Source organism: Haliotis rufescens, unplaced genomic scaffold (genome assembly GCF_023055435.1).
Source record: "Haliotis rufescens isolate VD_foot unplaced genomic scaffold, xgHalRufe1.0.p SCAF_9, whole genome shotgun sequence".
Taxonomy (NCBI): domain Eukaryota; kingdom Metazoa; phylum Mollusca; class Gastropoda; order Lepetellida; family Haliotidae; genus Haliotis; species Haliotis rufescens.
Window position 1 is genome coordinate 48,072,142 of NW_025964383.1, and position 25,210 is coordinate 48,097,351.

The following is a 25,210-nucleotide window of genomic DNA, read 5'->3' on the forward strand; positions in this document are numbered from 1 at the left end:
ATGGTTTGTCATTCAAGTTGATACGAAGTTTGACGGTCAATGGTGATCTTATTCCCGTATGGTTTTCAAAAAGCTTCTCCCGACACTCGGTTGTGTTTACATTGTCAGTCATTGTTCGAAATTGAAACACCCCCACCTTGCGGGCTATTTATAGTCAGGGTGGGGCTTTAAGCAAATGACCGCCTTAATTAGCATAGCATAGGGCTAAATCCCCTTATGCTTCTTTGTTTAAATACATCCAAGTCTCCTTCCAACATACATATATAAGGTTAACTATGCCTACATTGTTAAATACAGGATCAACACATGAAAAGAACTTATGTGCGAATTCGATGTTGAGTACAACTACTAAACAATAAAGATACAGTTGAACAATCTGAGGAAACTGTGTATTCCACCTCGTCAATATTTGGGGTAATATTAGAGAAAGGCAGAGCTATCCAAATCACTCTGTAATTACTTGTAATATACTTTGGAACGCACAAGTTGCTCTACGTCATCTGTATTTACATTATTCTTACTTCTACTTTAAGGACAAGTTAGCTTGAGACGATCTCACAAAAACAATAAATGCCTTCATCTCAATCCTCCTCTGTCTCAGATTTCATCAACAGCCACATTGTCAGAATTGTAAGGACAAGGAATCTCCCTTGAAATTTCAGGCAAATGAAGAGAGGAACCATAAAGAGAAGTGCCAGCCAAATAATACCTGGAAACATTCTTAGAAGAACCCTGCTTAGCCAATGCAGGAGTAACGTCACATGTCGGAAAAATACCGGGATTTCCTTTTTCAATATTTTCAGTACTTTGCGAAGTGCTAGGCTCTAGACAATAGGATTAGTCAACATCTTCCCCCTGCCAAATCATTCACAATGAGCAAGTCTTTACCTTACTTACTTACTTTGGAGATTTAACGTGCGCTTTCCGACTGATGCGTATTTCGCACACGGGCCCGGCCAGGCCATTTAATGTGGTTCCGAAAGGGGCGAAAGTGGTCTGTGCAACCCAAGAGGGGGGGGGGGGGGGTTAGGGGTTGCTTATATAGAATTTGGGAATTTTGAGATTTGGAATAGATGCCGATGGGATTGGGGAGGAGAACTAAGGGAGCTGGGTATGGTGGATGTTTGTTTGTTTATGTGATTTTGATTTGGTAGGTTATTGTGTTTTTAGATGCGTTTTATTAGTTCCGTTTTTATTAAGAATACGCCTAAGGCCTTGAAGTTTTCTAGTTTATTTTGTGGGTTTATTATTGCTTCTAGAGTTAGAGCCTTGTTTAGATTGAGGGTGGTTTGTATTGCGGTTCGATGTGTTAGGTAGTGTGTGCAGTGGATGAGTGTGTGTTCTGGGGTTTCTTGTTGTTTGCAGTATGGGCAGTTACCTGTAGTGTGTTTTTTAAAATTTTTTAGGTTGGTGTGTCCTGTCTGGAGTTTAGTGATTACTCTGTCGATTTTTTTGGATGGATGGAGAATTTTTGGTTTGGTTAGTGGTTTGCTGAGCACTTTTTTGATTTGGCTATTTGAGTTTAGATATAGGTTATGCCATTTTTTTGTGATATTTTGCTTGTTTACACTTTTAATTTCTGATTTTGAGATGGGTAAGTTTAAGCTTATTTCTGGGACTTTGAGGGATAGTTTAGCTGCCTTATCGGCGTTTCATTACCGTATATTCCTATGTGGGCGGGTATCCACAATAAGGTTATTTGTTTGCCTGCCTTAGTTAGGTCGTTAGAGCTTTTAAGTATTTGATTTATTAATTTAGGTCGGTTTTTGGTATTTTTGTTTTGGAGGGCTTGCAGTCCACTTAGGGAGTCGGTAAGTATTAGGATTTTTTGGGGTGTTTTTTGGATTCTTGATTATGGAGGGCTGAGGCCATGCCCATAAGTTCTGCCGTGAATATTGATTGGTTGTTTGGGAGTCGGAAGGATTGTGTGGTTTTAGTTGGTTGTGTGGTATGGACTCCGAAACCTGTGTGTTTGGAGGTCGGATCTGAGGATCCGTCCGAGTAAATGTGACACCAATTTGGCCAATTTCCGTGTATGTATGCTAGTGTGGTAGTTTTAGCTATGTTTGAGTCGGTTTGTTTATTTATTTGGCTAGCTAGTGTTGTGTCTATTTTGGGTCTTTTAAGTTTAGGGGTGAAGATATATGATTGTTTGCAGTTTTGTTTAAGATTTTAAATTTGGTGTTCATTTAGGTAGTTTGTTATTCTTTGGGATATTGGGGTAAGTAAGGGGTGTTTACGAGCTAGAGCTTGTTTTCGGGGGCTGATGTTTTGGTAAATTAAGTTTTGGATGAGAGGGTTTGATTGGGACGCGGCCCAGAAATTTAAGCTTAGCTGTTCCCTGCGTAGACTTAGTGGCATTTCTCCTGTTAAGGCCTGAAGTGAGGTGTAGGAGGTGCCATGTTGGGTGCGTGTAATTAGTTTGAGAGCCTGAAATTGTATTGAGTCAAGTTTTTTAGATAGAGAGTTGTTTAGGGTGTTGTATATGGCGCAGCTGTAGTCTAGTTTTGATCTAATTAGTGATATGTAGAGAGAGAGGAGGGTATCTTTGGATGCTCCCCAGTTAGAGCCAGTTAGGCATCTTAGGGTGTTTAGGTCTTTACTGCATTTAGTTGTTAGGTTTTGGATGTGAGCATCCCAAGTGAGATGTTCATCGAAAATAAGTCCTAAGAATTTGGTTTGTTTTTGAAATTTGATTGTTTGATTGTTTAGCTGGAGGATTGGGGAGGCGGGTTTCATGTTTTTATGTTTGAATACTATTCCTGTTGTTTTTTCTGAGTTAAGGGAGAAGCCCCATTTGTCAGCCCATTGTTGTATTTTATTAAGAGATTTTTGGAGTAAATTTTGGACCATGTTCATGCTTTTAGTGCGGATCCAGATGGCACCACCATCCGCGAATTTTGATGTGTTTACTTTAGGGGATAGGCCCTCGAATAGATCGTTTATCATTATATTGAAGAGGGTGGGGCTGAGGATACTGCCCTGTGGAGTACCATTTTCTAGGGGACATTGGTCCGATAGAGTTTGGTCTATACCCACGGTTATTGTACGATTGTTTAGGAAGTCCTGGATGTAGTTTATTATCTGACCTTTGAGTCCTATTTTTTTAAGTTTTTGTATTAGCCCATCGTGCCATACCATGTCGAAAGCTTCTAAGAAGATGCCTGTGGTATATTGTTTATTTAGTTGTCCTGTCTTAATATCTTGTTCTAGTCGGGCGAGGTTATCTAGGGTTGAGCGGCCAGGAGTGAAACCGCTTTGATCTGGGTTTATGATGTTATTTTGGGTTAAGTAATGTTGTAATCTATTTTTAGCCATTGATTCCATTACTTTACATAAGTTTGAAGTTAGGGATATTGGTCTATATGAGTTAGCTTGATTAGCTGGTTTATTAGGTTTAGGGATTGGTATGACTAGGGCCTGTTTCCAGGGAGTAGGAACCTGTCCGTTTAGGTAGATGAGATTGTATAGTTTGAGTAGTGCCTGGAGTAGTTTTAGGGGGAGTTTTTTAAATATTTGGTAAGAAGTTAGGTCTAATCCTGGGGCTGTGCCCTTTTTCCTGTTTTGGATTACGTAGAGGAGCTCCTCCATTGTGTAGGGTTTATTTATTTCTAGATTGTTATTATTTGGTTCTTTTGTGGGTTTGTTTTCTGTTTTAAGTTTATCTTGGAATTTTTTACTGAAGTTGGTGTTACTGCTAACGGCCGAAAAGTGGTTGGCGAGATTATTTGCTTTTTTGGGCGGGGTTGGTTGAGTTGCCAATGTTAGTTTTTTTTTATGTCGTTTTAAGCCTCTGATGGCGTGGATTTTGCGCCAGACCATTCTGGCATCTGTACGGTTATTTATACCTTCGCAGAATTTTTTCAAGTCTCTACTTTTGGCTATTTGGACTAGTTTTTGAACCTGGTGGTTTAGTTCGTGGGCTATGTTTAAATATTTGTAGTCGCGTTTTGCTTTATTGAAGGCTGATTTACGTTTTCGTCTAGTCTGTTCTATTTCCTCATTCCACCATGGTACCGTCGGTTTGCCTGTCTTAGATGTTTTGAAGGGGATGGAGGTTTTGGCTGCGTTTATTATATAGTCTGTTAGGTTTTTACAATAGGTTTCTGGATCTTTATTTTCTATTTCGTTTAAGTTAGCTTCGTTGCAGATATCTTGGAATTGGTCCCAGTTAGCTTTATTGTAATGGAATTTTGGTTCTTGGTTTTCTGTTTGGATTGGTTCGTTTGTATTTCCTATGGTTATGTTTATGGGGAAGTGGTCACTACCTAGTGGGACGTCGTGCACTTCCCATTGAGTACTTTGGGCTAGATCTGCGGTGCATATGGTTAGGTCGATAGCCGACATTTTTTGGTTTATCTTATCGTACCTCGTGGGTTGGTTGCTATTAAGGAGTACTAGGTCGTTTGTTTCTATCCATTCGGAGATTAATTTGCCATGATTATCTATTTTATCATTTATGCTCCATGAAGGATGGTGAGCGTTAAGTCTCCTACGAATATAATAGATTTATCGCTTATTTGGAGTAGTTTGTTTAGATCCTCAGGTTGGACTTTTTGTTCCGGCCAGTGGTAAATATTTATGATGTTTATGTTTCGGTTATTTAATGTGATTTTAATGCCCTTGGCTTCTAGGTTTGGCGTGTCTATTTTTATTTCTTCGTAATTTATATCTTCCCTGATAAATATGATTAGTCCTCCTGCGGCTCTTCTTGTTTTCGGTTTAGCTCTGTCAGTTCTAACTGAGTTGTAGTTAGGTAGGGTTTGTTTTCTGTTTTAAGTTTATCTTGGAATTTTTTACTGAAGTTGGTGTTACTGCTAACGGCCGAAAAGTGGTTGGCGAGATTATTTGCTTTTTTGGGCGGGGTTGGTTGAGTTGCCAATGTTAGTTTTTTTTTATGTCGTTTTAAGCCTCTGATGGCGTGGATTTTGCGCCAGACCATTCTGGCATCTGTACGGTTATTTATACCTTCGCAGAATTTTTTCAAGTCTCTACTTTTGGCTATTTGGACTAGTTTTTGAACCTGGTGGTTTAGTTCGTGGGCTATGTTTAAATATTTGTAGTCGCGTTTTGCTTTATTGAAGGCTGATTTACGTTTTCGTCTAGTCTGTTCTATTTCCTCATTCCACCATGGTACCGTCGGTTTGCCTGTCTTAGATGTTTTGAAGGGGATGGAGGTTTTGGCTGCGTTTATTATATAGTCTGTTAGGTTTTTACAATAGGTTTCTGGATCTTTATTTTCTATTTCGTTTAAGTTAGCTTCGTTGCAGATATCTTGGAATTGGTCCCAGTTAGCTTTATTGTAATGGAATTTTGGTTCTTGGTTTTCTGTTTGGATTGGTTCGTTTGTATTTCCTATGGTTATGTTTATGGGGAAGTGGTCACTACCTAGTGGGACGTCGTGCACTTCCCATTGAGTACTTTGGGCTAGATCTGCGGTGCATATGGTTAGGTCGATAGCCGACATTTTTTGGTTTATCTTATCGTACCTCGTGGGTTGGTTGCTATTAAGGAGTACTAGGTCGTTTGTTTCTATCCATTCGGAGATTAATTTGCCATGATTATCTATTTTATCATTTATGCTCCATGAAGGATGGTGAGCGTTAAGTCTCCTACGAATATAATAGATTTATCGCTTATTTGGAGTAGTTTGTTTAGATCCTCAGGTTGGACTTTTTGTTCCGGCCAGTGGTAAATATTTATGATGTTTATGTTTCGGTTATTTAATGTGATTTTAATGCCCTTGGCTTCTAGGTTTGGCGTGTCTATTTTTATTTCTTCGTAATTTATATCTTCCCTGATAAATATGATTAGTCCTCCTGCGGCTCTTCTTGTTTTCGGTTTAGCTCTGTCAGTTCTAACTGAGTTGTAGTTAGGTAGTGTGAATTTGGATTTTTTTGAGAATTTGGTTTCCTGTATACAAGCAATGTGAGGGCCTTTATTTAGTTTAAATTTATTTTTTAGTTCATGGCCGTGGGAGGTGAGTCCGTTGGCGTTCCACTGAAAAATATTTAGTCCTTCGAATATTGGGTTCGGGTGATTGGTGATTTATTTTTTATTTTTTATTTTATTCGGTGAGTTCTTTTAGATGGAGGTTAAAGAAGAAGAAGGGAAGATCGGTTAGTTTTAGATTGAAAGCTACTTTGTAGAAGGATTTCATGCTAGCTTCTGGTGAGTTTTGACTATGCATGTATGCTAGGAGTAGGGTGAGGTTATTTAGGTTTTGGGTGTTGGCTGGTTGGGAAGTTTGGTTTGTTTTAGTTGGAGTAGTGTCTATTGTTTCCTCAGTAGTGGAGAAATCTTCGTCATCGGTTAGATTAGGTTTAGCTGATTGAGTTTCCATGGGGGAGGCATGTGATGTGGAGGATTGTGAAAGTGTTTGTGGGGTGGGTGTATCTGATGATTTCTTAGTGTTTGTGTTTTGTTGTGCTTGCTTGTGGGAGAGTGTTGTTACCATATGGGCTATACCTTTAACAGAGATGGTTTATATTACCCTCACCTTAACCAAGCCAGATACCACATCTGTCATCTAATTCACAAAATGGAGTGGCGCAAGGGTAAAACCGGTGTACTCCCGGATCCCCAACATTGGAAAACTTAGAACAACATAGGGATTAATGGATTAACACCTGTGGGTATGTCCCACTGTCTTTTTAGGGGTGACCGACGCTCTGTGGACACACTACGATTTCAATGAATAGGAGTATGAACAAACATGCACTCATGGATTTTTTAATTTATATCGTATTTGATTTCACATGATTTCCATATCACAGCACATGAACATGATTGAATTTCACAATTAATATTCTTATATCACAACAGTTTATAATGTCTCAACATCAAATTTAAAATACAACTCGACAATTTATAATAAACCAACATGACATAACATTTCATGATCATCACAAACGTACAAAATGGGCCACAGCATCTGCAAATTCAATTGCTGACTTTCTTCCCTCACGTAGTTGTCTCTTTTCTGCACCAAGTCTTGTCTCAAGATGTCGATTCTTAGATCTCCTGGGTCTACGCATACCCCCATCTACAAACTGCAGGATATAGGCCTCGGTGTTGGCTTGTTCTGTCTTAAAAAAGTCAATAATTATGTAGATGTTGGGGTGGCGACTGCCGATGATGGAGGTGAGGTTGAAGTGCCAGCCCTTTACGTGGTTGGTCGTTCTTGGGCCGACGATGTCGTGGTGATTCCAGGTGCTTCATCCATGATCGCCCTCCACCAAAAATTCACATAGTTAGTAAATCGGAGAACTCTGGCATCATGGAGCTGGGAGTTGTTGAGTGCGTTGATCCAAACATCATCTATGGGGGTGAGAGAAACCAGCGGTAAGGCAGCAGCTCTTCTGACCAGTAGTTTAACACTTTCATTACTCAGTCTGCAGTCCAAACCTCTGAGCACTTCGCAAAATACATTGGCCAAAATGAAAAAAACACCCCTTCAATGTACAATTGACAAAAACATTACTTAGTGCATTCTGTGCTGCAGATTCAAAGTCGGTGAAAACAGTTTGTGGATTTAGATCAATGTTCAAAGTTGCACATTTCTGCTTAAGGGATTGAAATAACCTAACATACCTAGACTGCTTCTTATCACATAACAAGGCAAATACTAAGAGAAACATCTTCCCTGACACAAAAGCATGTATTGTATAGATTTGGGTGAATAGTCCTGGACTCGTGTCAAATTGCCGTCACAGAAGATTGTGTCGGCTCTGGCAAAATGCTGAAGGTTGCTGTCGGTTGTTGGCGGAATGGAGAAGGAAGTCAGACTGCGAAATTGTCTTGGTGTAGGCATCTGTCAGGTTGATGTCGGATCGTTGTTTAGGCAGATGAGGGATGTTTTTGGCCCTGGATCTGTAGAGGGATGATCCACAACTGTAGAGAGTTGGTATCTTGGGAAGTAGGTTAGTGGTTGTCTCGTCAGAGCGAAGTCCTTAAAAAAGAAATATGTACATAAATATTTTGTAGTATATATATATATATATATATATATATATATATATATATATATATATATATAATGACAAATATAAATACATAATTTCGTTACTTCAGACGGTCCCCTACAGACAAGTATGATGGTCCATTTTAATTGATGTTGAAATGTATTTGAAAATGTTTGTAAGCTGTAAGAAATTAACAAATGCAATTGAACATAACATACCTGCAAACTCCTCTCTGTAGATTGCAGCGATCGTTTTGGATTGCTCTATGACTTTAGTCTTCAGATCAACCAAGAACTTGTTCACGAGGATTCTGTCGTTGTCTGGCAAGTGATTGTGTTGATTCTTAAACTTCACCAAAATACCGTCTTTGGTGTTGATACCAGCTCTACACCCTGCGCTACAACTCTCCCAATAGACCCGACCATCTCTTCTTAACTTATGACCACCATACACTAAGTTTTCACCACCATGCTTGTTCTTAATGTAACTAATATCCACTAATATCAACTTGTGCGTTTGCCATGATTGCAATGAACGTCCATGTATATGTCCTGCATCTATAGAGATTACTACACGAGTGTCTGTCAGATACCATTTATCTTACAACGAGTTGTTTCAAAACGTATCTAACGAGCGAAAGTGAGTTAGATACGTTTTGAAACAACTCGTTGTAAGATAAATGGTATCTGACAGACACGAGTGTAGTAAACTGTTTCTTACATACCCTAAAATAGCATCAATTTAGGGTCAAATCGATGCGTATTTCGTCTATTCTCTTCTCTGCAGCGCATTAATATATAACACAACGTTATGAATGAATGACGTCACTCGGCCAACTGTTTACAGCTCATACCTAGTGTGACCCTCCACTAAAAGTTTCAGCCATATCTGTGCATAATCAAGGCCATAATGATAATGCAAACTAGATAACATCAAAGAATATTTATTAAACATTCTAAAACCCTGAAGTTGCAACGCAAATGTAGATGAATCTACGTCTCGCAAGTGAAACAAATATAAAAGTGTGACGTCATATTAGTCTCGTTCTGGACATGTGCTGGTGCCGCTCATTCAATTTGAATGGAGTCATCGTCATCGGAGGATTGTTTGGATTTCTTTGCACATGGAGGATCTGCACTTGTGTAAAAGTTAATGTTAAATGTGCCCCCATAGACTGGAGCCGAAAATATTGAGGAGAGTTTGTCATTGAGTGTAACCCGTGTGCTGGAATGTGACATTGCGGAGGTGAGGTTCACTGTCGAAGGGGGACTACTCTTAGTCGCCACAGCCTGCTTGTGTTCCCGCAGCCCGACACCGCCGCTAAGGATGTTACTGATGTTTCGGTGTTGTGAGGATGAAATGTGACTGTAGTTGTTGACACTCTGCATGTTACGATGACCGGAAATTTGCATAATATGCGTGGGAGGAATATTTTCATCAGAAAGTTTTTGGACAAGGAATTTTCTTGCTGAATGGTTAGTGAGTTTCCTGTTTTTGAAGCCGGCATTTTGGGACATTCGTCTCATGATAGAACTGAGTTTATTTACACCAACTGGCTGCCGCTTAAACCAGGGGAATGTGCTTGATGGTTCCTTGGTATTGGTAGCAATATAGAAAGGTGTGTCTGGACCGGTGTACCCTGCAGGACGCAAGCTTGAATACAGCTTGTAGATGGATACTGGGCAACGCTCATCATTTGTCGCCCAAGCTTTGGGGTGAATGTTTCGGAAAGCCAATGGATTATCCCCTTGACATGTTTTAGACTGCCTCTCTGTGAATTCAAGAAATTCCCTACCTTCGGAGTCAGCTTTAAGTGCAACATCGCCCCATTTCATGTCATTGTGGGGTTTGACACTACGGATCCCAAAATGAGTGGTGTTGTTCCACCACATGGTGTTTAGAATGGATTCAGGATCGCGAGGACCAAGTTGGTTTGTTTCATAGAGTTTGTTAATATCATCGTCAGTGAGGGATTCAGCACGGCGAGGTAAGTTACCCATACCTTCACCCTTTAGAACTTTTTGTTTTGTTTTGATGACAGTGTTAAGCTTGTCGAATTCGCGATCATTAATCAGCGATGAACGGTAGTGCTTTGATTTAAGATGTCTGTCAAAACTTGACAACATTCCGCGAACTGTAGATGGTTCGTAATTGCTACCATCTTCCTTCCTGAGACTGATAAAAAATGTACATAAAATGTCACAAAGTTCTGCTTGTGGGATGGATTCGATAGGGCGTGTGTCGCCATTTGCATTCATGAACCCCTGCAGACGTGTCATGTTGTACGTTGTTTTACGAAGTGTGTTTTGGTTCTGATTGTCATGAACGAATTTCTCAATATCCGAATGATCATACAGTTGCTCAGGGGCTGGGGATGGATCTTTGTCTGTAGAATCATCATGTTCATGAGTGAAAAAGTCATCCTTCATCAGATCATCAATCAAATCACTAGGCAAATCGATCTCACCGTGGACAGGCACTGACGTTACCGTGTCAGGTAATTTGGCAAGCCGATACCTTGAAACTTGTCGCATCTCTTCAGTATAAGTGCGAATGTTGTACATCTTGTATGTCCCAAGGGGAGCCACAATGGATATAACCCGCCCTTTGTCTTTACCGTCGATCTTCACATAATCGTTTACACAGATACTCGTATTACTGACTGTTGCAGCCATTTTGAAGTCGTGACTACAGGCCTAGCGGCAGCAATTACAATATCAGACGATAAACGGTATAAGAAAAGAAAAATAGATAAATGTTTTTATTTATTCTATGTTTGTTTTATTGCATAAATACTTGCTTTCCATACAATCGCGAAAATAACAAGTAGGTAACAGGTAGGTATCAACGGGCTTGGCATGAGTAACAGGTCTGCATTCGACTGAAGCAAGAGAAACTTATCAATGAATTACTATAAGGAAAGTAGTCCGTCATCATCTGACCTCAGGTCATCACCATGGAGTAGCCAATCACGGGCCTGGAATTCGATCTCACACATATGTTTGATACCAGTTATCTCAAATGGGTTTCTCACCCACGGGTGTGTAAGAAACACTGTTTATTAATTGGTGATCACTACGCTCACGCATAAGTGTAAATTAGTGAACACGGTTCAATCTGGCAGGTGGGTGAACGTAACTCACCCACCAGCACCCCTACCAATAGTGTACCCAAACTAACCCCTCTATTGTTCTACGCCTGACTGGGTTTGTTGTTTTAAGAAATGTTGGGAAACCGGGGGCACCCCAGGTAAAACCACTTAAACTCTCTAACAAAACCTCAGAGTTTGCTGATGACTCCTCAGCAAGTTGCAAAATACCATCCAAAAGCAGAGATGGAAAAGCGCCAGTAGTTCACGGCAGAACTAATGGGCATGGCCTCAGCCCTCCATAATCAAGAATCCAAAAACCACAAAAAAATCGTAATACTTACCGACTCCCTAAGTGGACTGCAAGCCCTCCAAAACAAAAATACCAAATACCGACCTAAATTAATAAATCAAATACTTGAAAGCTCCAACGACCTAACTAAGGCAGGCAAACAAATAACCTTCTTGTGGATACCCGCCCACGTAAGAATATACGGTAATGAAAACGCCGATAAAGCAGCTAAACTATCCCTCAAAATCCCAGAAATAAGCTTAAACTTACCCATCTCAAAATCAACCGATATCTAAACTCAAATAGCCAAATCAAAAAAGTGCTCAGCAAACCACTAACCAAACAAAAATTCTCCATCCATCCAAAAAAATCGACAGAGTAATCACTAAACTCCAGACAGGACACACCAACCTAAATAATCACCTAAAAAAAATTAAAAAAACACACTACAGGTAACTGCCCACACTGCAAACAACCAGAAACCCCAGAACACGCACTCATCCACTGCACACACTACCTAACACTTCGAACCGCATTACAAACCACCCTCAATCTAAACAAGGCTCTCACTCTAAAAGCAATACTAAACCCACAAAATAAACTAGAAAACTTCAAGGCCTTAGGCGTATTCTTAATAAAAACGGAACTAATAAAACGCATCTAAAAACACAATAACCCACCAAATCAAAATCACATAAACAAACAAACATCCACCATACCCAGCTCCCTTAGTTCTCCTCCCCAACCCCATCGGCATCTATTCCAAATCTCAAAATTCCCAAATTCTATATAAGCAACCCCTAAACCCCCCTCTTGGGTTGCACAGACCACTTTCGCCCCTTTCGGAAACACATTAAATGGCCTGGCCGGGCCCGTGTGCGAAATACGCATCAGTCGGAAAGCGCACGTTAAATCTAGAAAGTAAGTAAGTAAGTAAGCGCCAGTATCCCTCAAAACAGCAATGGGCTTAACATTGGAACTGTCACCATTAGCTGACTAAATTAATTTACAAACAAAAGGTCAGTATTCTTCTCTCATAACAACAGACTTCGATGACTGGTCTGCAACGGCAAACTCCTCATCGTCGGAACCAGAAAACGGCTATAACCTGACATTCACAAAGACACAAGGGAAGGAATGAAAGTTTTTAAAAGGAGAGCTTTTTACACTCAGAAATTATATGCCATGGCTAACATTTACAAATAGGCTGCAACGGAAATATAAAAGTATCTCTAGAACCAACCGGAGTAGAACTTTCTGTCAACAAATTCAGAACAAAACTAGAACTAGATGTAGGAGGGATCAGCTCTCCTTTCCGGAAAACCTTGACTGCCTTAAACTAACTCATCAGCCATAGTAGCAGCCTTGTGTAACTGATCCACTTTCTGTTCATCAAATTCATGTCTGAATGTCTGTTGACACACACTGCCTAAAATCATTCAGCAAATTAAACTGCTTCAAACTATTAAAATTACAATTGGCCTCCTTTGAAGTGCACCACCCAGAATGATCTCTTTTCTTAGCAGAACTAAACTTTTGCCTATTAGCTTTAGGAACCATTCCGGAAGTCCTCATGACTGCAGCCGTAGCAACCTGATAATAAGAACTCCTTTCAAACTGTGAGGCAGAATAAACTTCCTGAGCTTTACCCTGAAATACACTTTGCAACAAGTGGTCCACTGATTCTCAGGGCATTTCAAACTGTTAGCCACCTTTTCAAAATGTAAGAAAAACTTTTCAACATAACGTTCATACATCTGTCTAAACTGGATGGCAACAAAATCTTTGCACATTTGAAAATTTGATTTTAAAGTAGTTGCACTGGTTCAAACCCAAATAGACACAAACACATAGCCCAAACCCATCGTTGTTGTACCTGTAATTTTTACCGACAATTCATACGTGTTTTTGAGAAAATGCGAAAAATGTAAAACCGAGCGTTGTCATTGTTGTTAGAAATGCCAAAGGTGTATAAAAACTGCACAGTAGCAATGTCAAACATCCACATTGTAAACAAACCACATTTGAAATGCCAAGATTAACAACAGAACATTTTTGTGCAAGCAGTTGGGAAGGTCCAGATGGGGATCTTTGACTGTTCCCGTATTGCCGTTATAAAAAAAACCTTAGTGAAACGTCTCAGACAGACTGGAAGGACATCCGACAGGCCCAGGACAGGGAGACCACGGGTCACTACGCCACATGAAGACCGGTACCTGTAGACGTTGCACCTCCGCAACCGCATCCTCACAGTGACGTCATCGGCAGTGATGATTTGGGTCGGCGGATGAGCACACACCGTGACCAGAAGACTTCGGGGCAGCAGGTATCAGGTACTTACCGTTCAGAGGACAGATGTTGACCGCTGAACATCAACGCAGACGAATACGATGGGCAAATACAGTGCGACGATGGCAGAGTCCGGATTGGGAACGCGTGGTCTTTACGGACGAAAGCAGGCTTGTTTAGAGTTGATGGCAGAGTGCGTGTTAACCGTCGCAGAGGTGAACTGACAGATGATTACCGCGTTCAAGAAGTCGTTCCTTACGGTTGAGATAGCGTTATAGCGTGGGGTTCAGAGACCAGACAACGCCTCTCGTCGTCATCTATGGGAGCCTCAATGTGTAATGGTATAGAGATGACATCCTCTGTCCAGTAGTGCTGCCCTACCTCTGGTAAACCCCGAGAGGTTGTTCAATACTTTGTGAAATTGTTGCTTTATTAAATATACTATACCTCAAACTTTTGTTATTTTAAGTTTATTAATTACAGTCACTTCAATCTAGTGCAGAGATTCTTTTGCCTTGTGAACGATCAACAGATCAATCACTTGTTGAGGTATTGAGAGAGCAATCTTTCTGTTATTCAAGTTGTTTCAGCTCAATTTCTTTATCAGCCTCCAATCTCAAGTTTTCTTTCTCAGCTTTGGGGGCACAGGTGGCCCAGTCGTCTAAGGCGCCGCAATTTGCTGTGCAGAATTGCGTCCCTTGGGCACGCCAGAGACCTATGATTGTGGTTCGAATCCCGGTTCGTCCCGATTATGTTTCTAGGTTTGTCAGCACCATACCCGTGCTCATGGGTTTCAGCGAAGTTGTAAACGTCTAAGACCTGCATCACTTCGGGCTTTCCTCCCACATGAAGCTGACGCGATATGACTGGAATACTGTTAAAAGTGGCCTTAAACCTCACTCACTTTCTCGGCTTTGATTTCCTCAAGTAAAAATTATCTTTTTTCTTTTTCTTTCTCTTCTTCAGCTTCAAGTCCCATTTCTTTATCAATTTCTACAGCCACCTTTCCTCTTTCAAATTCTAATTTCTTCAAATCCACAACATCAGTTTTTCTTCAATCATCTGGAGAAGACGCTTAGCTTGGACCACTGGACATTACCAACACTCCTGCAGAGTCGTCCAAAGAATATGTGGCAGAAGAATAAAACCTAACTTTGGTCGGCTCTTCTTAGAGTGAGACAAGGCCCCCATTTCATTCACAAAGAGGAAATTGAAGAAAATGAGAGAAAAAAGTGAGACAATTGAAGACAAAAAGGCAATAACTGCTGAACATTCTCATTTATATCACAACGTCACAATGACATCAAACATCTTCCCCGAGGTAACACACTGAGAGTCAAGCCAATTGAAACAGGAAAGAAAGGTGAAAAGTAGATGTGACGTTTAGACAGATGAAAATACTGAAACAACTGACAACACCTGAGATCAACACTGAAACCAAGAGAGAAAGAAAATTCCAGGCTCAACGTGCCAAAGGGCTATGTGCAAAAGAACAAACAAAATGCGTCTGAGAATGTGATCACATCACAAAACAAAACTCGGAGAGCTGCCACGGAAGTCAAAATCAGCAAGAAAAAGTGAAACCAGAGACTGATTATCAGACCAGATCTAGTCGACTATTAATGAGTCTTGGCAAATTGAGCTTATTAATGTCTCCTAGCAGAAAACCACCATGATTACTAATTGCTAGTGAAATATAGTTTTAGTTCAATGTTAAGTTATCTTTTTTGTGTGTTCTAGTTAAACAGTATTGAAACACAATTACATTGGAAGATGATGGATTTTAAACGACTTCAGTCTATTATCTCGTTATTTTACAACTTCTAAGAAAACTCTCATCTGAATCTTTTCTTTCTCCAAGAAGAAGGAGTGATTAGCAAATACTTGTTTGCCGTCTGTCAAATACTCTTGATTCGTATTTGAAATGCCCGCTATATAATAAACTATTGGTGAAACTGGTCTCCATAAATACATGCAAACCACGCAAACCACGCAAAACTGACTTACTCATATATAACATTTTCAACCCGACACACAGACGACTTTCTTGACAATGCAGCTACACTTACCTTTGTATACACGGGCCATTGCGGAAACAGACGCAGCACACGGAACTTGCAACCAGAACGAAAAGGACGACTGCACACACAACCGACGTCAGTGTAGTTGTGCTGATGCGATACCGTGTCCGAAGAGCTGACAAACAAAACACTTCATTAGTCTTGGGACAACTGCCACATGAACAATAGTGAGTGAGTGAGTTGGGTTTAACACCGCTTTGCACGGTATTCTAGTTATATCACGGCCACCAGCTTGAGGTGGGAGGAAAGTTCGAAGTGATGCAGGTCCCAAACGTCTATCATTTTTGGCAAGGGTATGGCGCTGACAAACCTAGAAACATAATCAGGGATCATAGGTTTCTGGCGTGTCCAAGGGACGCAACCCTGCACAGCGAATTGCGGTGCTGTAGATGTCCGGGCCACCCATGCTCCCACATGGACGTTAAAATGGAAACAACTGCCACATGGACATTTAGTCTGTCGTCAACTAACCCATGAGCATGAGTCTAGGGACAACAGTCACACGAACATGAGTCTGGAAACAACTGTCACATAAACATTAGTCTGGGGACACCTGCCACATGGACATTTAGTCTGGAGACAACTGCCACATGGACATTAGTCTGGAGACAACTGCCACATGGACATTTAGTCTTGAGACAACTGCCACATGGACATTTAGTCTTGAGACAACTGCCACATGGACATTAGTCTGGAGACAACTGCCACATGGACATTTTGTCTGGGGACACCTGCCACATGGACATTTAGTCCGGAGACAACTGCAACATGGACATTTAGTCTGTCGTCAACTAAACCATGAGGATGAGTCTAGGGACAACAGTCACATTAACATGAGTCTGGAGACAACTGCTACATAAACATTAGTCTGGGGACACCTGCCATATAAACATTTAGTCTGGAGACAACTGCCACATGGACATTTAGTCTGTCGTCAACTAAACCAAGAGCATGAGTCTAGGGACAACAGTCACAGGAACATGAGTCTGGAGACAACTGCCACGTAAACATTTAGTCTGGGGACCCCTGCCTCATGGACATTTAGTCTGGAGACAACTGCCACATGGACATTTAGTCTGGAGACAACTGCCACATGGACATTTAGTCTGGAGACAACTGCCACATGGACATTTAGTCTGGAGACAACTGCCACATGGACACTTAGTCTGGAGACAACTACCACATGGACATTAAGTCTGGAGACAACTGCCACATGGACATTTAGTCTGGAGACAACTGCCACATGGAGATTTAGTCTGGAGACAACTAACCCATGAGCATGAGTCTAGGGACAACAGTCACACGAACATGAGCCTGGAGACAACTGCCACATAAACATTAGTCTTGGGACAAGTGTTAGATGAACATTTAGTCTGGAGACAAATGTCACATGGACATTTAGTCTGGAGACAACTGCCAAATGGACATTTAGTCTGGAGACAACTGCCACATGGACATTTAGTCTAGAGACAAGTGTTACATGGCCAGTTAGTCTGGAGACAACTGCCACATGGACATTTAGTCTGGGGACAACTGCCACATGGACATTTAATCTGGAGACAACTGCCACATGGACACTTAGTCTGGAGACAACTACCACATGGACATTAAGTCTGGAGACAACTGCCACATTGACTTTTAGTCTGGAAACAACTGCCACATGGACATTTAGTCTGGAGACAACTGCCACATGGATATTTAGTCTGGGGATAACTGCCACATGGACATTTAGTCTGTGGACAACTCCCACGTGGACATTTAGTCTGGGGACAACTGCCACATGGACATTTAGTCTGTGGACAACTGCCACATGGACATTTAGTCTGGGGACAACTGTCACATGGACATTTAGTCTGTGGAATACTGCTACATGAATATAAGTCTTGACAACTGCCATATGAACATTAGTCTGGGGACAAGTGTTAGATGAACATTTAGTCTGGAGACAACTGTCACATGGACATTTAGTCTGGAGACAACTGCCAAATGGCCATTTAGTCTGGAGACAACTGCCACATGGACATTTAGTCTGGAGACAACTGCCACATGGACATATAGTCTAGAGACAAGTGTTACATGGCCATTTAGTCTGGAGACAACTGCCACATGGCCATTTAGTCTGGAGACAACTGCCACATGGACATTTAGTCTGGAGACAACTGCCACATGGACACTTAGTCTGGAGACAACTACCACATGGACATTAAGTCTGGAGACAACTGCCACATGGAGATTTAGTCTGGAGACAACTAACCCATGAGCATGAGTCTAGGGACAACAGTCACACGAACATGAGCCTGGAGACAACTGCCACATTAACCTTTAGTCTGGGGACACCTGCAACATGGACATTTAGTCTGGAGACAACTGCCACATGGACTTTTAGTCTGGAAACAACTGCCACATGGACATTTAGTCTGGAGACAACTGCCACATGGATATTTAGTCTGGGGATAACTGCCACATGGACATTTAGTCTGTGGACAACTGCCACATGGACATTTAGTCTGGGGACAACTGCCACATGGACATTTAGTCTGTGGACAACTGCCCGATGGACATTTAGTCTGGGGACAACTGTCACATGGACATTTAGTCTGTGGACAACTGCCACATGGACATTTAGTCTGTGGACAACTGCCACATGGACATTTAGTCTGTGGACAACTGTCACATGGACATTTAGTCTGTGGAATACTGCTACATGAATATAAGTCTTGACAACTGCCATATGAACATAAGCCTCGGGGCAACTGCAACATCAAAACAATACTTTTGTTGTGAAATAGCTTCAAATCTGGCAAGTGTACACTGATGCTGGTTTATAATTTCTTACCATCTCGAGAACACCTGGGTATCTCACTAATTGATGGTGATTCGTAAGCACATGCCAATGTTATGGTCAGAATGGTTCAATAGGAGGTTTCTTATAGTTTATGGACAAACATGAATTCTGTTACAAATGTGTATGCTTTATCAAAACTAAAGATGCAGAGTAAAACGCGAAACATAAAATTGAAAGTTCTATGTTCCATTTTGAATTAATAATAGCCAATATCAGCCATTATACATTGTATGTATACACATCAACTCACTGGAGTTACGATAGCCTGTCGAGCATCCTGGTGGGGAGCAAGGCTTTGTACAGTTGACCTGACGTCCTTCCTGGGTGACATTGCAGTGCCTCACACAGATACCAGTGTGCTGATCACAGACACCACGTGGACATAACGTACAGGTCTCATTGCAGTGTTCCCCATACAACCCGTCACGACACCCAGCTACACAGGAGCCGTTGTTAGAGTCACATGTCTGGTTGACGCAGCTCTCAGGACATGGTTCACAGGCAGGACCGAAATGGTGACGTTCACAGCCTTCAGCACAAGAGCCTGCAGCATGACACCTTTGATGTCGGCATCCAGGATTACAAGGAGAAGAACACGTCGGCCCGAACCTGCCATCCACACAACCATGGAGACACTCGGCACTGTGTTTGTCACATTCACCTGTACAATTGTCTGACGTCATACCAGGAAATGGAAGACACTTGTGGACTGACTTAGGGCGGCATGTTTTACTGCAAGTCTCGGCACAGAAATCCCCGTAGAAGCCAGGAACACATTCACAGCTGGACTCACAGGATCCTGCACAGTTCTCACACGACTTCTCGCAGTTCTCTCCATAATGTGTTGGGTCGCACTCGTCACATACTCCTGTCATCCTGCTGCAGGTTCTGCAGTGACTGGGGCACGTCTTGCATGCAGCTCCGTAGAAGGAATCTCTACATCCAGCAAAACAAACCCCACCCAGCTGGCAGTAGTCCCCATCACATCCACCTGGGCACAGCGTACATTCGACTACGTGGTCACAGGGTCTGTCACAACTTATGCCTTGATATCCTGGTACACAGCCAGCAGTGCACTTGCCGATGCCTCTATCCTCAACTAGTGTACAGGTCTTGTATCTGCATGTGATGCTGCATTGCGACTTGCATTTATGTCCAAAATGTCCCTTGTCACAATCTTGTAAGCAGATGCCCACCGTGTCGCAGTCTGAACAATGCTGACCCTCGTTACATTCCGCATCTGTCAAATACAAGCATAGAGTATTAATCTGCTGAAAGTGGCAGTATCGCTTATCTCAAAATAACACGTGATGAATCAGCAGCCCTACATCCAAACATACATAATTCCTTTCCCTTATCCTATGTTGATAAATGCAGTGCTACCTTACTCCCATTGCACCCTAATTGTAAAGGCTATTTTATCTTAAGGGGTACACTGTGCAGAGTTACGTCACTTAGACGAACCAGGATCCCTTAATCTCAAATTCGCCCTGCTCATGGCCCTTGGTTTGACACCAAATTGTCAAACGTCTGAGACCTCTATTTCTTCCGGCTTTTCTGCACTCAAGACGTTCAAGACAGCGTTAAACGTTAAACAAATTCATTCACTGAGATAATACAAAATCAGGTTTCTTAAAGTCTGGAGCTGCAAACACCGCCAGTTTTACAACCTTGACGTTTCTTGAGCAATCTGTAAATGTCTGATTAATCATGCAGGTAACAAGCTTCTCATTACGTAGATGCTATTTAACACATAGTATTCAGATGAATAGTAAGCCACTGACATGTTTTTCCTGAACCTGAATGTTACAATATTTGATGACTTTGAACTAGTTCTGACCGCTTATATGAATAGAGAGACACTGACGTCCAATTTTTGCAATCACAGCAGGAATAATTCTTTTCACCAACTGTCTTTACCCTACTGCCATGAACTTTCATAGTCTACTTCCCACAAGTCATTTTATGACCTACTAACCTTACAATCTACCCATGTTTTTTATTTTATCCCAAACTTACTGAAAAGTTATTTAATTGAACCAAAATGTCCTGATGTTGGTGTCATGTTTCATGATGTGAGCTCTGATGCTTGACCATCATCCACAATCTAATCAGGTCCAGATCTCATCGGACATACGGTATGGTGAGTGAGTGAGTGAGTGAGTGAGTGAGTGAGTTGGGTTTAACGCCGCTTTTAACAGTATTACAGTTGTATCGCGGCGTGTCAGCTTAATGTGGGAGGAACACCCGAAGTGATGCAGGTCTCAGACGTTTACCAAAGTTAACCGTAGAAACCAACGAGCACGGATATGGTGCTGACAAACTTAGAAACATAATAAGGGCGAACCGGGATTCGAACCCACAATCATAGGTTTCTGGCGTGCTCAAAGGACACGACAGTTAACGAAATTCTAACCTTGTTTTCAAGGTCATCTTCAAATGTTTTCTTTTGTTTTGTTTGTCTGTTTGTTGTTTGACACCACACTGAGCAATATTCCAGTTATATGGCAGTGGTCTGTAAATATGCAAGTCTAGACCAGACAATCAAGTGATTGACATCATGAGCATCGATTTACGCAATTGGGAAACGATAACTAACATCAACCAAGTCAGCGAGCCTGACAACCTGACCCCGTTCGTCTCCTCTTACGGCAGGCATGGGATTTAATCGTTTCGTTAGAAAATCTTGGATGGTTATTTTCTGGCATTGATATTTTATGTTTCTTGAAACCAATTCTATCCCGGAACTTCATTGGTCTCGAAGGCTTTCAAGACCTTCAACATCAACATCGGAAGATCGATTATATGTCGGAAATACTCACAAAAGGTACATCGAAGGTACAGCAGATTAAAAAAACCAACGGATTATGCGAATTCAAAGAGAAACCAGTTTTGTTTCAGGAGAAATGTTGAAAATTGACGACTCCGATAAGGACCGGCGGCCGAACGGACTTATAAGGTATCCATCATGATAACGTCACTTTGTATTTGCCATCGCTGTTACATATCCTCACATGGCCTTACATATTCGAACAATGGTTTTGAAGTACCTTTTGACCGGAAAATAACCTAAAACTTTATATTTTTCATCAAACACCATTATAGTGTATTAATTAACACACTGAGAGAGACTAAATGTTTGGTTGAAAATCTAATTCAAGTGAGCACATGTCGTGGAGTGTTGTCCGTCGGTGCGGCTGTCCGTCGTTAACGTTTACATTCGTCCTTCTTACCTTGTGTGGAATCAGCCATACAGACCATGACCATGACAAACAACAATGCCATCGTGCACCTGAAAACCAAATATCCGCAAATGAATCTAATACATACTCATATTGACTAATATATAACATCTACGATTATTACAACCGAGCCAGCCAATTAAACAGGTAAAAGCAGCTCCTTCAATGTCGACATGAAATACACTTACTTTAACTTGGCCCCTGTATCCCTGTGCAATGTCCGGGCGCCTCTATTCCATGTGTATCGCCTGTTCTCGTTTTAATAGCTTGATCCTCTGATTCATGCTTACATTTTTAGTTTCTTCTTCCGACTTTCTGTGACTGGCGCGGCGTGTGTGAGGCCGGGTGACCTCATTAGATCACCTTGCTTAACATGCAAGTTATTTAAGAATTGACCTCTGGAGTCTGTGGGTCTACGTGGAATATTAACGTGAGAGAGTGAGTGAAATGGGCTTAATGTGGGAGGAACGCCCGAAGTGATGCAGGTCTCAGACGTATACCACTTCGGTGAAACCCACGAGCACGGGTATGGTTCTGACAAACCTAGAACCAAAATCGGGGCGAACCGGGATCATAGGTTTCTGGCGTGCCCAAGGGACGCAACTCCGCATAGCGAATCGCGGCGCCTTAGACGACTGGGCCACCCGTGCCCCAAGTCAACCAAGTCAGCGAGCCTGACCACCCCATCCCGTTATTCGCCTCTTACGGCAAGTATAGTCGCCTTTTAAGGCAAGCATGGGTTGCTGAAGACCTATTCTAACCCGGAATCGTCAGGGAATTCTACCCCGGACCGTCACGGTTCCGTACTCATAGGGACCACGATCTATCTTCGTATGTAGCAAACGAATATAGCCCGATTGTATTATGCTTTTAGTACCTCTACGCGTTACTTATATAATATAGAGTTTAAAACGAATTTGAGTCGTGTGACTATTTTGTTCGTTCATTTAAGTGTTTATAAATGCCAAATTTTCATGAGAGTCCTTCAGTTCTATCTCAGGGTAGTAAAAGTGAGTGACGAAGGAAGTTGACTGAAAAAAGTAGTTCCGGTGTGAGAAAGGTCACGGTTCCCAACCAAATTGAACAGAACGTGGTCAGCCTTGTAGGATGCACCTCTGACGTACAGATTTAGTATCTCATCATCTGATTCTTCACCTAGTGAGTAATACTAGTATAAGGTTCTTAAGCGTTTTTCGATAACTCAATTAAATACGAACGTATGACACTGATGACCAACCGTATTGTTTGGTTCGCAACGCAAGGTATCTGCAGGCATATGCACGTGTCGCCTGAAAAGTGTTAATCTCATAACTCAAAACTAATAAAAAGAAACGTTACCAACGATATTTCTAGGATAAAATATGACCAACACAATTTGAAGCAGCAATAACAATTGTATTGTAGAAATTCATCATTCAGAACAGTAAAATGCGAATTTACTGATTCAACAACAAAGCCTTGACCTCCAACAGGGACATTTCTTGACAAGGGGTCATTCGTCCAGTATTCGATCAACAACATTGGTTACAACTTTAAGGTGACGACGGCCCAGACCGGTCAATACGGGATATGACCTCTATGAGCGGCAATGCATCTTCGAATGCGGCGTCGAACTGAGTGGACAAGCGTCCTCACATCGACTGCAGGTATCCGATTCCATTCCTCACGGAAGGCAACGATCAACGCTTGTCTTGTGAAGGGAGGATGTTGACGTTTCCGAAGACAACGCCCCAGCTGGTCCCAGAGATGTTCTACGGGTGACATATCTGGTGATCGAGCTGGCCACGGCAGGACAGTCACGTTGTTGGCGTTGTGGAAGTCTCTAGTAATACGGGCTTTATGGGATGTGGCGTTATTTTGTTGGAACACCATCCGTTGTTGACGCTGGATGAAAGGAAGAACCACTGGCCGTAAGATATTGTCAATGTAGCGTTGTGCTGACAGATTGCCTTCGATGATGACAAGTTCCGTCTTCTCGTCCCCGCAAGGTTCCACCTCCTGGACACAACAAGGAGCCGTACGTTCACCACGTGGTCGATAAACTCGCGTCCGCCCATCAGGTTTGAAGAGTTGGAACCTGCTCTCGTCACGAAACAGCACTCTCCGCCATTCCCTTTGTTGCCATCGCTGAGTTTGCCTGCACCTCGTCAATCTGGCACGTCGATGTTGACGGGTCAAGGTCATGCCATAATGTCGTAGTCGTCTGGTCACTGTTTGTCTGATGACCGGATGTCCTAAGCTGTTGGCAGCTGATGACGTCCTTAGATGAAGTACCTGTAAAAAGCGGTCATCGTGCGGGGTCGAGACCTTTGGTCTGCCACTCCGTGGTCTGTCTGCGGTTCTGCTAGTCTGTCGGAGACGTGCGACCAGTCTGGAAATGGTCTTCTTGGAGCAGTTCATGTTAATGGCAACCGCTCTCTGTGTCGCTCCCATCTGCAGCATACCTATGGCTCTCTCCCGCTGGACAGCGGTCAGTCTTGGCATGTTCGTTGATGTTAATCATCGCAACCAATGATAGGGAACAGATCCGTGCGTAATTTATACCCGGAAATTGCACGATAATTTGGGAAAGAATGTTTTAATAAATTGCTGAAAAACACCAATATCTCCCAAAATCCACAAAGCACGTGCAAAGAACGACAGAGAACATGAAGGTTGTATTCGTGAGATGTGTTCTTTACTGTTTTTGAACAGATTGGCATCTTTGTTTCAAAGTGGAAAATCAGTTAATGTTGGTAACGTTTCTTTTGGCCCTCAGTTTATATTATTTGAAGGGTTTAGTTATCATAGTTAAATCTCAAGTTTTTGTGAACATAGGACAACAATGTATGTATATGCATTTGTGTATAATCATGTCGGCATTTGAAATGCCTCATGCATAGTTTATTACGTTTCTGATGAGAGGAATTTCTCTCAAATACCTTCAACATTTGCAGTCTACGTTACAGATAGAAAGTATGGTATTACTCGTTCGCTGTAGTTTAACAAACGGTTTCAGCATCATATACCCGACATACAAGCATTCATATAGAGGTTTATCATACAGTCTATTATACACAGAAGCACAAAAAAGTATGACGCCGATGACCAAACCTGCAGTTTGGCTATATTTGCAGGCACATCGGGGCTAAAAGGGCCTGATCTGACAACACACATTAGGGAAACAGTTATGGCTATTGTTTCTACATCAGCATCACCACATGTATTTGGTGTAAACCATTAGATTCCGATATACACCATGCTAATATAAATTCATGTAGATTCCTTCCGGGTATCTTGTTTTCCTTCTCCTCTTATTCTGGCTGAGGAGTCAGTACTTCCCTTAGTAACGAAACAGTGTGTGAGAGGAATCCTGTTTATCATAAGCTGTTGTACATTTACAAATCAGTTCAGTTATTTAAGGAAGTTG

The 25,210-nt window shown here is 41.8% G+C and overlaps 1 protein-coding gene across 1 annotated transcript in view; it reads right to left on the reverse strand.

The window, feature by feature from the left end:
• The window catches only part of LOC124117523 (cell death abnormality protein 1-like), a 28,225-nt gene extending 6,201 nt beyond the window's left edge, over positions 1-22,024 (reverse strand). The window contains exons 1-4 of the mRNA XM_046479452.2: positions 21,990-22,024; positions 21,793-21,851; positions 18,810-19,799; positions 15,703-15,829 (exon numbers count right to left, since the gene is read on the reverse strand). Coding sequence (XP_046335408.2) covers positions 15,703-15,829; positions 18,810-19,799; positions 21,793-21,844 — 1,169 coding nt within the window. The 5' untranslated portion in view covers positions 21,845-21,851; positions 21,990-22,024. The remainder of the gene's footprint in view (positions 1-15,702; positions 15,830-18,809; positions 19,800-21,792; positions 21,852-21,989) is intronic.
• Between the last annotated feature and the right edge of the window lie 3,186 nt (positions 22,025-25,210).